Here is a 14,312-nt window from a genome sequence, read left to right on the forward strand (position 1 = left end):
AATACCACCCAGTGTTTTTGGCACCTTAAGAAAGGCATTATAAATGTACAGGGTTAACTCAGCTAGAAGGCTAAAATTGCCTTTACCAGCTTGTGCATTTGAATTACTATTTGGATTATTTATTACATTTATATAGGACCCTTCATCCAAAGATCACAGGGTGGTTTACAGTAGAAAAACACAAACTACATAACACAGTAACAAACAAACACAAAAAACCACCCCACCTTTATATAGGAAACAACACCTTAGGAAGATGAATGTTCACATTTATTCTGAAAGTGCTATACTTCTCTACCACTCCAAAATACAAAAGCTTAGCCAGTACACTGGTGTCCAAAGAATTTCATCCAGAATCACTGTAGCTAGTATGCTAATGGAGAACTTTCAAATTGTTGAGCAACATTTTTTGCATCAAGACATTTGGTTATCTGATGGTACCAAATTCTTCACTTCCTCCATTATTCAATTATTTATTCACTCTCCATTTTGGTCATCCTTTTTAATTCAAAAAGCCAGTCTGGATCATCATCTGCTTCGAAATCCCTACAAAATGAAAGCAAAAGAGCCAAATTTTAACATGGTTTTTAAAAAATAATCGGACTAAAGAAATGGAAGGGCCTCTACTTTCCTGCAATGAACTCCAAGTGTCCACGTAAGATATTCTACCCATAAAAACAGTCCTGTAGATTCTACTATTTTTCCAGAACAATCTGTTCTGCTGTCCAATCAAAGTTATTTTTCTAGATATCCAAACTTAAGCTGTTTTAATTCAGTACGAATACCAGGACCCTCTTGATGTAGATGGACTCCAAATCCCGCCAGTCCCAGCCAACATGGACAAAGATCGGCCATGATGGAAGTTGTAGAGGAAGTATCTATCTTTGGTGTACACAGCACTTCTTTAATAAGGACTTGAGAGGCTTGGGTGGGTTTTTTTTTCTTCCTCAACACAGTGTTTTAGATTTTTGAAATTACTATGATGTCCTCCACTTAAATATTCCTAGTTCCTCCTTCACAAAACACTCATGTATCTCATATCAGCTTTATCATTCTGTTCTGAATATTCTTCAATATGTTTCTAGACATAGAACGTAACTTGCAAATGGCTGACACTTCTCTCCACCACTGGCATATTTGGATTCTAGAGACTACATGAACCGGTGGCCATGTAACAAACATACCGTAGATTTACATGACCCATAGCTTCCTGTACTGACAATTCATTCTAAAATATCCCCTAAGTTCCAGAAGTGACTTAACAAATGGAGAGGGAGACTGCAATTAGAAGGCAGGATCTAAAACAGGCATCCCCAAACTGCAGCCCTCCAGATGTTTTGGCCTACAACTCTCATGATCCCTAGCTAACAGGACCAGTGGTCGGGGAAGATGGGAATTGTAATCCAAAACAACTGGAGGGCCGAAGTTTGGGGATGTCTGATCTAAAGTTTCACATGCAGAAACTCCTCAAGATGGTGCTTCTTAACACTGCTGCAACTTCAAAAGCAAGTGATGTTAGAAAATGACACAAAACTATAGATAGTTGGGTTTTAAATAAGGAATGTTTCTTTTGGAGCTGTTGTTTCAAGATATAAAAAAACCTCCAAGAATAAAGCTTTCAAATTGTATTTGAACATACGTGTCCTCGTCATCTGATCTAGGTTCAAGTCTCTCTGCATCCTCCATAATAGTTTCACCATCTGGTTCATCAGATGTTTTCATATCTTCAGTAAGTGGTCCTCTCAGGAGGTCACTAGAGCCTTTAAAATCAGCAAAATGAAAACAGGAATTATCAGTCCTGTCCCAATGATTAAACAGCTTCAGTATTAAGTTCAATATAAGAACAATGTATTTTACTCCATCATTACTTCCTGTTTCATTTCATTTCCTGTTTTGTTCATGTAAAAGTCTATCTCATTAAGAGGTGAAAGCTTGCGTCAATGACAAAGAAACCTCTGTTGCTTTCCCCCTCTTTATAACCATTATCCGAGATTTCTTCTTTTGGGTTGTATCCAAAAGGTTGTGCCATATGTGCAAGGATTTTTGCAATGAAACTTTCCGTCCCCCATCTCTTCTTGCACACCCCTTGCATACCAGCTCAGAGCCTAGGGATTGCCGATTAGAAGGTCAGTGGTTCGAATCCCCGCAATGGGGTGAGCTCCTGTTGCTTGGTCCCAGCTCCTGCCAACCTAGCAGTTCAAAAGTACGTCAAAGTGCAAGTAGATAAATAGGTACCTCTGTGGCAGGAAGGTAAACAGCATTTCCATGCACTGCTCTGGTTTCACCAGAAGCGGCTTAGTCATGCTGGCCACATGACCCATAAAAACTGTCTGCAGACAAACGCTGGCTCCCTCGGCCAGTAAAGCGAGATGAGCGCTGCAACCCCAGAGTCGTCTGTGACTGGACTTAAGGGTCAGGGGTCCCTTTACCTTTACCTTTACCAGGGAGGCAGAGAGAGGTAAAATTCCTTACACAAGAAGTCTTTATGTGATTGGATACAACCCTTTATTTTTAAATATTCACCATTACATTCATAGACCTATTCGCCACCGGCACTAGACTGATCTTGTCTAATTTTGCCTTGTAATTTTTTTTAAGCTTAAGGCAAAGCCCCCTATACTGCGGTTCTGAAGAGCCTAACAACCAGCTGGCTGTCAGGTACTTGGGAAGAGGATACACAAGCGACTCTGACAGGTGGGCAGGGCATATAATGCCAGGTGAATTGACAAGTGGCTTGTCCAGCCCACCTGTCGAAGTTGAACTGTGGGAGTGGGAGAACAGACAGCAATCCGGTCCACCAGGCCTAAAAGGTTCCTCATCCTTGATCGATGGATTGGGGCCCTGACCAGCAAATTAACCCAAATTAACCCCTGCCACCATTATGATTTACCTCCTTTGCAGATTGTGTATGTTTTAAAAGCTAAGCTAACATCAGCATTGCGAAGAATATTCATCAAGGTTTCAGGAGGCTCCTTGGTCCACTGCTTTCGTGTGACATTTTCATCATATCTTCTTACGTCACCACCTTTTCACACAAATAATAAGACATGACAATGTTGGGACAGTAACCCACATCAAGTTGCCAAAAATAAAAGTAACCATTTAGAGAAAAGACCACCGAGCAGCTCACAGGCTGCCCACCCCTGGTTTAAAGGGCAGCAAGTGTGTGAAATTACTGAACTGGAATTCACTGATTGGTCTGTCAGAGTTTCATCAGGCATTAATGGCGATTTAGGTTGGCTGACTTGCAGCAAACAGTACCTCACAAGTGGTGCCATGCAAATGGAGAGCTAGCCTACGAAGGCTGGATGTGCCTGGCTCCTCGCGATTGAAAAATTAAAACAGTTGCTACTGATCGGTACAGAATCTCAAGGAGGAATTAAACACTGCACTAATTAGATGGTTTCATGAGGCAAGCAGAAATGGACTCTAATTTGGGATTATTTGGGGTAGAATCTGAAATAATTTGATAGGAATACCATATTTAATAGCAACTGTTATTTCTAACAGCAAATAACGCAAACAAATATACTGAATCTTATCTTACTTGTATCCTCCTTGGTTATAATACTGGAAGTAAGTAAAGATGCATTTTCCAGAATTTTGATGACACTACTGGATCTTCCCTTTTCCCACTGTTGTCTGTGAGGGTTTTGTAAAACAGCTTCCAGGGAGGCCTCATCCTTCCCTAGTGAAATGTTTTATTAAAATCCATTAGGAGCGTTTACAGTTGTCCCCCCCCCCAATATATTTCCTTAACACAGGATTCCAGATATTGTATCATCTGACCAAAGTTATAGTGTATATTTTTATTTGGAAATTAAAAACACACACACATCATAATACTTTAAATTCAGTCTTCCCTGCAGTATATTTCTTGTATTTGGCACTGCTGGCAAGACTGCTCACAAAATTCTCAGCACAATTCTTTGCATGTCTACTCAAAAGTAAGACCCATTCCGTTCAATGGAACTTACTCCCAGGGAAGTATGTATAGGATTGTAGTCTCAGAGAAGTAATTTATGACCACTAAGGTACCGTGTTTCTCATATTATAAGTCATGTCTTATAATCTTTTTTTCTCAAGAAAATAAGCCGGGGGGTGTCTTATTATTTTTTTAAAAAATTACAGTATGGTACCTCCCCTGTCCGGCGCCCGGAACTGGCTGCTGCTGCGCTGCTGGGCGCGTTGTCGGCGCTTCAGCAGGGCACGCTGCTGGGTCCCGCCGGGTCGGGGCTTCACACGGCGCGCGCTGAGGCTCTTGCCGGATTCCGGCTCGGAGCAGCGCGCGCTGCGGCTCTTGCTGCGTCCCGCAGCGCCAGCGCCAAGCGCCAACCCAGCAGCGGGACCGGCGGGACCTGCAGCGCGCGCGACAGGAAGAGGAGGGACCAGCGAGTGGCAGCCGCGGCGGCCAATGAAGGCTCGGCCGGGTGTTTTTTGTCGTTGTAGCTGCGTCCCGCTGCGTCCCTCCTCTTCCTGTCGCGGCTCGGCGCCCGGAACTGGCGGCTGCTGCGCGCGTTGTCGGCGCTTCAGCAGGGCACGCTGCTGGGTCCCGCCGGGTCGGGGCTCCACGCGGCGCGCGCTGAGGCTCTTGCCGGGTCTCGCTGCCGGGTCGGGGCTCGGAGCAGCGCGCGCTGCGGCTCTTGCTGCGTCCCGCCGCCGGGTCAGCGCTTGGCGCGGTGCATGCTGCTGGACATTTTGGAGGGGCAGCAGCAGCCGATTCCGGGCGCTTACAGGCATCTTCCTCTTCCATGGCGCCATCCAGACCTGCTCCCACCACTACGGCTTATTTTTGGGGTATGTCTTATATTTCTTCAACTCAGGAAAATCCTGCCATGGCTTATTTTGTAGGGATGACTTAAAATATGAGAAACACGTAAGCCCCATGATAACCATGTCAGAATTTAACTCAAATGTTAGTTAATAGATCACTTTAGAATTTCATGGTTGTTTATTTATCCTCACCTGCTTTCTGCAATCCAATTTCACAGAAACCCTTGGCAATGGCCTCTGATTCTGAATCATAACTCTTGCTCCTTGCATGTTTTGCTTGCTCCTTTAAAGGGTTGAAGAATAATATTCATAATTGAACAAAATGCACTAGGTATCTTTATTTTGCTATCTGAAGTGAACAAATATCTTAGCATACTTGTGAACAACTGCTCCACAATTGTATTTCATGCTACGAAAGAGAATCCTAGTTTCTGACAAAAAGTCCAAACTCCTTGGTGTAATTAACTTAAAAAGTAATGGAAAATGTGGTGTATGCCACAGTGATCATTCGAAAAGGAGAGCCCAAAGATAATCACTTGGGAACAACGTCAATCCTCCACTTATATGGTGAATGCATTAAAATAAAAAACAATCCATATTTATGTACACACACACACACACACATAATTAAATAATAATCTCATTGAAACCATAATACTAAAAGATAATTTTCTGTCTATAAAAATGTATGCTCAGTTTTCTAAAGTCGAAGTAGTACCTCTGCTGAAGCAAGATTTCTAATACACTTTGCCAGACAGCTTCTTGCAAGAATTGTGGTAGCTGATGGACGGTTCTTGGGATTCTTTTTAAACATTTGTTTTATCAAATACTGAAGTTCGTAAGTATAATGAGGTGGAAGTGGATTGTAGTATCCTTTACATATCTTAAGGATAAGATGTTTCCAACTATTGGCCTGAAACTAAATTGAACAGATATGGGGGGGGGGGAGAGCAGATGATTTAACTTGCATTAAATATTTACTGTACTAAAATGCCTCATAGATCTAGCTGCCGTATACAAATTAATCATAATCTTCATACAAATGCATGCAAAAGACCTGGCGCTACATTCTACGTAAACTGACCAGTCTACAAATCTTCAGAAATAGCATTCTTTGAGTCTGCTGTTAGGGGAGCTGTGCATTGTATTTTGGAACAGCAATAAATATCATTTTATTTTTTTATTTTTTGACATTAATACCAGCCCTAAGACTGGCATTCCCGCACCCCCACCCCTTTTTAGGAGAACAGCCTGCGACAGAGAAGCCATCACAGTGGTGAGAGCACTCAGCAGAGCTGAATACAAGACTATTACTTACACCATTACAGCACTCCTAAAAACACATATTGTACGCTCTATTGATCACAGTCTGAATACATACGGATAGGATTGCACTGTAAATGCCCCCCCCCCCAAAAAAAACTCTATTTGCAGCATATCATAAATAGTCCCTACAATATTAACGGCATGCGTGCAATTACATCAAGCCACAAAAGTATTTGTGAAGATTTAAGGGAAGGGTCAATTCTCACATTGCCTTTTTAGAAACTGACCTTGAATCAGTTCCTGGAAGTAATACAACATAAGGAAAGGTACTTACTGGATGTTTAAGAGTGCACAGCTCATATAGAATGCATCCCAGCGACCATATATCACTGGAAAGACAGGTTTGAAGAGTGATATTAGCTTAAGGCAGGAGGGGGGGGGAACCACCCAATATTAAAATAAGCGCTCTTAGAAATTCTGATTAATTATTACCTTTTATTGTTGTAGGGTGTGTTTTCCCAAATTTCTGGAGGCACATAATAAGGGGTTCCCACATAGGAACAAGCATATGCCTCTGGGCTGCTCAAAAAAGAGAGAAACAAACACAAGTAATATTAGGAAGAGACTAACATTTCTACAACAGATAGCAACAAATTTTTATAAAATTCCCAGCCTCAGTATGATATGGACTTGCCTGGAAAGAAGAAGTGCAGACCCAAAATCTCCCAGTTTTACTTTCCCATTTTGTGTGAGGAATATGTTCTGCGTTACGAAATAGGAAAAAGAGTTCATTTACACACAGAGAGAGAGACAGAGAGAGAGAGAGACTGAGACTGAGACTTATCACTCTCCATGCCAGTGTCTGTATTATTAAACCAGAAGTGAATCAGCACTCTGCTGTAAGATTAGTTGGGATTCTACGGTCCCTGAGGAGCAAAGGCCAAACGAACACCAACAGCATTAGAAAAAAGCTGACACACAGAATTAGCTGTTATTTATGGAATAAATACCACGCCTATTAAATGTTTTCATCAATTTTGTAGACCCCATGTAGGATTGCAATGGAAGCTTCTCTCCCAGGGCTAACAACAGCTTGGAGGAGGACGTACGTGGGGTTAAGTCATCTCTCTAATTAAATCAGGTACACATCTGCAGGAGCACCCTACTTCACAGAATTATATTCCCAATAAAATGGAATCCACAACATGGCACCCATTTGGCCGTGGACTCTCTTGGCATCAAATGCCATGGGATAAGCCCTTCTTAATGAAGAAAGGCAAGATAGAAGTATTTATAAGCCGACAAGTAAAGAAATACAAAACCACCGAATTTTACGAAAGACCTAGCCTTAGGATTTTTTTATTTCTAAGTATGAAAGGACTGGTGGTAATTTTCTAATAACAGTTATTCCCCTGCCGGTAACTCATACATCTGTTTGGCTTGGCTATTTCATTTAACATACTGCTATTATTTTCTGCCTTATACACATCATGACTGTGACCAATACCCATTAATAGTTGTTTGTGTTGTTTCATGTTATTATTAATAAAAATATTTTATATTAAAAACCGTCATTAAGTGGGTTCCACTTGCCTTTGATTTGATGTCTCTGTGCAATACACGCTTGTCATGAATGTATTTCAGACCCAGGCATATCTGTGCAAACCAATTAAGTATCTGTGGGGAGAGAAGAAAATGAAATGACACATGGGCTTGCACAATCGTGAATAAGACAAAGGAAACTAGAGGACAAATATTAGAGCAAGGACTATAGAAGCTGGGCAAGAAAAATTCTTAATTATTTTGTTTCTCTGTTCTAAAACTATGCATCTCTATCTCATACTTTTAAAAAATTCACTTCTCTTTTGGCATATGGAATAACGTCTAACATGGAAAAGCAGCATATTAAGTTTAACTAACCAACTAACGAGATCAGCGATGGCGAACCTGTTTGGCAAGGCTGCTGCAAGTATGAGAGAATGCCATTGTTTTTTGATCCAGGCTGAACTGTAGATCTAATTCCAATTCTACGCCAGGGTGCAGAAGCTCATTAGAAGCCTAAACCAGGGCAGAAAATGAATATATCCAAATGGTGCTCAGTTATAACCCGATGTATTGTATTCTTACCGTATCTTCAGGAAACAACTTTCCTTTCTGAAGTTTAATCTTTTGCAATAGATCTCCATCGTCACAATATTCCATCACTATGTAAAGATGTCCATCAGCTAATGTACAGAGAATTTAAGATTTATTAGTAGAGATACCATTATGCAAAATATATTACTATTATGCTATTTTTTTTAAGGCAGCGCCAATAGGACAGGTACAAAGAAAGGTCTAGTTCTGCAAAATTAGTAATACTAAAAAACTGTTTTTAAACATCCATATTTACCTTCAAACGATTCCAAATAGGCGACAATATTTGGATGCTTCATTTTAGCTAATAAAATAGATTCATTCCAGGACTTCTCTGCACCAAAGACAGACTACAAATATATTGCTAGTTAGTAAATAAAAATATATAGTTATTGCAATAATGAAGGAACAAATTAAGATATCTAGAAAACATTCATCAGACTACAATTTCTTTTAATGTTTAATCATAGGCCAGCACTGCTGAGCTCTCTGACCATGGAAATATTTCCAATTAGAGATCTGTAACAGCTTCAACCCAAGTGGTTATTGTAGGAGATATAACAGTTAGGTTTAGTCTGCTGGAGTAAGAGACTTAAGAGAAATTGTGTACCATAAATATTCCTGCACGGTGGAAATGGGTACAACTGAAATAATTTAATAATTTATATTAAAATAGTTTTTAAAGTGTAGAAAGGAGGTTACAATACGCACTAATTAAATGGGCAAGCGATTTAAAGGCAAAATATATAATCTCTACAATATAGTCCAATAACCCAAAAACCTTCCACAAAATAAAGGTCCTGCTGATCTTTGAATTGTGGCCCCAATCCAGCTAAAGTTAGCCGTAACTGAAACAACAGCACAACTAACCTGAAACAAATGGCACATTGATGAGATAAGGCTGCAATCCTAACCTGACTGCAATCCTAACCTGACACCTGTGAGTTAGCCCCACTGAATTCAACAGGACTGACTTCTGAATAGATATGGTTGAGATTGTGCTGTCAGCATTTACCGTATTGCAGTCAAAACCACGGCTAACTGCAGCTGGATCAGTATATGTTAAATATAGTGCAGACAGTTTACATTAAATACTATTTTGTATTTTCTAAGAATTTACTAGGCCTGTAGGGATATTATATTGGGGTTTTCCTCACTTCCAGAGACAGAATGTTACCTATCTGGCATGTGGAAAATCCAGTTAGAGTTCCCATGTTTTCACCTCTTTAGCACAAGCTAAGAATATTTTTTTAAAAAACAAAACAGGTTCTGATAGCATTTGGATAAAAGTTACCTTAGGAAGCCTTATTTCCTTCATTGCATATTTCTGATTTTTGTTTTTATAACAGACCAAAAGAACTCTCCCAAATGATCCTTCTCCAAGTATCGCCAGCACACTGTATTTCTCCATGGTTACCAAATTGCTTTACTGTTTGCAGGCTTCTCTACAGATCTTTGACAGACTGCACTTTCCCCTTCCTCTTCAGAACCGTCTCCTTGAAAGCAGTAAAATAGTAAACATATTAGACTTGATTCCTTTATGAAACTACAGTAGTCAATCGCTCCTGATGTTGAAACCCTGCTCAACTTTCTTGCCAACTCCCATGCTGAATATTAATACCATGTTGAATATTAATATTATTGATTATTAATATTACCCTTGTGAATATTAAATACATTAAAATATGTATACAAGCAACTCCCCATTTACGTGCATTCAAACCATGCTCACCTGCATTGCCGTGAACTCAGAATGGCATGAAAAGGGGCAATAATGGCCATAAAAGAGCACGGAAACGGCAAAAATGGAGTGAAAAGTGTCTAGCAGTCCCAGGAGCCTTTGCAAATGCAATCCCAGGAGCCCTTGCAAAAACCTTTGAGGCCTGTGGAGAGCGGGAGTTTGAGCAAGGAGGTTTGCAGGCAATTGTGGTGTTTGCACGCTTTTTCAATTGTGTTCCAAATAGACGCGGTGTCACTTAAACGTGCAATGCCTTGGAACGTAACCCCCTTGGGGTTCCTTCAAACTCTACAATTCTATGCTTCTGTGATCTGAACTCTGAATGTGTTTAAATGCTAAGGTTGATTCATTTTACTTTACATGATCTACACCCAGGGAAGAAAGAGGTGTGTGAACTTTCCTAGCAAGTGCTGGTCCGGCTGCATTAGAATTTTTAATGGAAGGGCACTTTCTACTTTAGACTCTCAGAAAACATTTCTTCACCTTACATGGAACCTAAAATGACTACAAAATTATCATTTCCTAAAATGAGCAATCAAACAAAAATAAAATTGAAAGCAGCTCTTGTTGAAGCTTACTCAGGAGTAAAGTTACACATCAAAACTCCCTGAAAGGGTTTTCACAGAACCAAGAAAGGGTGGGTGGGAAAAAGTCTCAGACAAAAAAAAATCATTTAAAAAGGAAATCAGAGGGTCTTGACTGATCTTATGGAAATGTAGTCTTTTAATGATCCTGTGAACAAATAAATCCAATTCAAAACCTGACCTCAGATAGACAACTGATGCACATGGAAGCTCTACTTTAGACAAACCAGTTGCTTTTACTAGAAGGGATGCTCATTTCCCCTTTGTTCATACAGTCATCATACTTCTTTGGATTCCTTTGTGTTCCAATAATATATCGCCTACTTTTTATGCCCTTTACGAATAAATGTGTTGAGCTGAGTATTTGTGTTTGTATGTATATGCTAACACGCTGTGTGTGTGTGTGTGTGTGCGCGCGCGCGCGCGCGCGCGCGTGTGTGTGTGACCCTGGTGGCAGAAAGCGGAGTTTCGGCCCTGCAAATATGTGTGAATGTTTTAAACTAAAAAAAATCTCTAAAAGATCACAAGTCTTGTCCTATATATTAGATTTCCGAAAGAAAAGAATGTACTGTATATGTGAGGATTGGGGAAAGGGGACTACAGTATTTGGGTGGAAGGGCTTGTCGCCGCCCTTTGGCGCCTCCCGTGTAAAAACAATGTTCCGCGTGTCCGTCTGTTCGCGCGTTGCGCACAAGACACGACTCTTTTAAAAAAATAAAATACTCTCACAGCCCTCCGGAACGGATCTCATGCAACGGCTTTGTTGCTGGGCTGGGCTGAGTCTGGCCAGCGTCCTGTTCCGCTTTGGGGAAGGAGAAAAGCAAAGAGCGGCGCGGACAAAGGAGGAGAAACTTCCATCATCCGCTTTGCAGAGGGAGAGGAGCGAGCCAAACAACGCCGCGCTCCCTCCTCGGGAGTCGGGGAAAATGTGGGTTTTTGCATCCGGAGGCGTTGCAACAAGGCTCCTCGCGCCTACGACCCCGCGAGCGCCTTCACCTACCGGGACTTTGCAAGCCCTTTGCCCGCCCGGCTTGGGCTGCGAAGAGAAGGAAGGTCCTCCCGCGCCCACCCTCCTCCGGCAGGGCGCGGCTTGGCTTGGCCAAAGGGCAGGGCGGGCGGAGCTTTTCCTTTCCTTTTTTTTTCAGGCGCAGCAATCCCTAGGCAGTATATAAGCTAAACAAGCTATAGCTTAGGGCCCTACTCTCTTGGGCACCCCCAAAAAACATTTAAAGGAAAAAAAACCTGAATGTACATTTCCAAAATAAAAGATAAAAAACAAATAAAATAAAACCTACATACATCAACAGTGTTTTGTGTTGTGTAGGCTCCGATGATGTAAGTCATGGGCCCCTGCCTGCTCCCTAAAATATTTTAAATATCACATTTGCTCATTTCTATATACTGTATAGAGTTCCTACATTCTGCATGGACTTTTCAACAATTGCTTTGATAAAATACATATTTTGTTATGTGCAAATGGCTTTAGGTCCTTAAATTACCATATAGCAGCATATTTTCAACACAAAACGGCCACAATTGGTTGTTGACAAAGGACAGCTGGACATATAAAAGGCCCCATTACCTTCAGTAGCTTAGGGCCTCATCAAACCTAAATCCGACCCTGTCTAGACGAGTGATGGGCAACCTTTTGAGCTTGGTGTGTCAAAATTCGCAAAAAAACGAGCATAACTCGGGTGCTGCTGACCAAAGTTTTGGAGGTTTTTTGGGGGTGCAAAAGTTGCTTTTCTTTGGGGGGGGTGCCTCAAAGCTGCTGCGCTTTTTTGGGGGGGAAAGAGAACAGAAATAAATGACGAATAATACCTTCGCTGGAACTAACACGCAGCATTGACAGAGTCTGCCAAAGCGCCAAAAAACCCAGCACAGAACGGGTTAAAAAACGAACACTGTTACACCAATCATCGTCTGCCAAAGCGCCAGAAAGAAAGAACACAGAAAGGGTTAAAAACAAATCTCTGGCTACCAGCAACAACAACAAAAAGGGATCCGGGGTTTTGACAGTTTGACAGTGGAGACAAGGAGACAAGCTGTAGTGAGGAGCAAGAGAACAAATTGGGGGGGGGAGGACGGACAACAACAACAGCGCGAAAGGGCTGTGTGCCAGCAGTGAGGGCTCTGCGTGTCACGTCTGACACACGCGTCATAGGTTTGCCATCACTGCCCTAGACCTTGCCTTCCTTCTGCCTTTTGTCTGCCACATTTCATTGAAACTCTACTCCAGGGGTCAGCAACCTTTTTCAGCTGTGGGCCGGTCCACTGTCCCTCAGACCATGTGGTGGGCCGGGCTATATTTTGAAGAAAAAAATGAACGAATTCCTATGCCCCACAAATAACCCAGAGATGCATTTTAAATAAAATCACACATTGTACTCATAAAAAAAAACCAGGCAGGCCCCACAAATAACCCAGAGATGCATTTTGAATAGAAGGGCACATTCTACTCAAGTAAAAACACGCTGATTCCCAGACCATCTGCAGGCCGGATTGAGGCTATTGGGCCACATCCGGCCCACGAGCCTTAGGTTGCCTACCCCTGCGGCCTACTCAGTATTGATCTGGAACAGATTCCAAGGTATAGTTAGCAGAGTAAAAACTTAAACACGTCGCAGGATTCCCCCAAAATAGACCAGAGGCCATTGTATTTCATCCAGCAGAGCTTTACTGCTACTGAAGACAAATGAGCATAATGGTCACAAATCCAATACATTCAGGATTTGGCACTGTCCATAAGAAATCCAGTTGCAGCAGACTTAAACTTACGATAACTTATAAGTCCTCTAAACCTTAACACTAAGCATACTGTGTATAGAACACCACACCAGAAAGAAGAGAGAAAGAGAAAGTGAAAAACAGGCTCCTTCTGGCACTACTTTTATAGTCCACCATGACCTTGACAGAAAGAGATAACAGAACCAGTTTAAACCAGCTGTACTCAGCTTCTCTGAAGGAATAACCCAATTGGTATAAGTAAAAAAAAACCCTGCTCCTTTTCCCTTATGGGGTACCCAACAGCCCATATAAAGTCCTTTTGTAGGTTCTCTATCGGTAGGAGAAAATAACAGAGACCAACCAGAGAATATTGAGAAGCAAAGCAGCTAGTAAGCCGGATCTTTATTAATTGTTGCAACAGGGTGCTCCCCCAAATGCAGGATGAGGAGGACCCCAAGCCATGCATGCAAGCCCTTATATAGACATTTTAAATTTCCCACCCTGGAGTCCAAGACCACCCCCAGAAACATCATACCTATGTCACAGAAAAGGTGGTCTACAACATAAATCTGAGTGCCTTGTTTTTACCGTCTGCCAGGTTACCTGTTAATGGTCACTTGACTGAATTACCTGGGGAGCCTGGCCATTCTTTTGTAATGATAATACTTAATTCCTGAGCCCGGGTCACAGGCTCACAGTATTCACACATTAAATGTGCCCTTAAGGCAGGATTTGTGAGGACAGAGACAATGGGGAGGTTTCTGCATTTCCTTCTACCTTGTAGAGAAATATTTGAGGTGACTGAAAGGGTCAAAAAGGCTTTAGGACTTTTCTTGTGGGTTTTGGACATGTGGTTTATATATTTATGTGTTTACTTAGTACATTTATGAACATTTATTATGTATATATAAGACCTAAAAATTCTTATAACTCAGCTTCTCTCAAGGAACAACCCAAACATCATGAACCTTCTTGAATTAATTAGAATGGGATCAACACTTTCTGCAATAAGAAATGCAAAGTGACACCACTTTCTCCTCCAACTCCCAGGACGGAACATAGGAAGTTGCCTTACACCAAGTCAGGCT

The 14,312-nt window shown here is 41.6% G+C and overlaps 1 protein-coding gene across 2 annotated transcripts; it reads right to left on the reverse strand.

Annotated features, from left to right (window-relative positions):
- Positions 1-207: 207 nt before the first annotated feature.
- NEK3 (NIMA related kinase 3) lies at positions 208-11,582 on the reverse strand. Of its 2 annotated transcripts, XM_035110231.2 has the most exons (14): positions 11,498-11,582; positions 9,470-9,671; positions 8,432-8,525; positions 8,167-8,264; positions 7,633-7,716; positions 6,734-6,801; positions 6,532-6,618; positions 6,374-6,428; positions 5,492-5,692; positions 4,966-5,056; positions 3,548-3,688; positions 2,891-3,025; positions 1,640-1,760; positions 208-546 (listed from the first exon to the last, which is right to left on the reverse strand). In XM_035110231.2, the coding sequence occupies exons 2-14, from the start codon at positions 9,584-9,586 to the stop codon at positions 474-476; spliced, it is 1,365 nt and encodes a 454-aa protein (XP_034966122.2). In that variant the 5' UTR covers positions 9,587-9,671; positions 11,498-11,582; the 3' UTR covers positions 208-473. The 2 variants fall into 2 exon arrangements, with proteins under 2 accessions (XP_034966122.2, XP_034966124.2); XM_035110233.2 differs by lacking the exon at positions 11,498-11,582 and having other exon boundaries at positions 8,432-8,539; positions 9,470-9,585.
- Between the last annotated feature and the right edge of the window lie 2,730 nt (positions 11,583-14,312).

The sequence above is a fragment of the Zootoca vivipara genome, chromosome 3, assembly GCF_963506605.1.
Source record: "Zootoca vivipara chromosome 3, rZooViv1.1, whole genome shotgun sequence".
In the NCBI taxonomy this organism is placed as follows: Eukaryota; Metazoa; Chordata; class Lepidosauria; order Squamata; family Lacertidae; genus Zootoca; species Zootoca vivipara.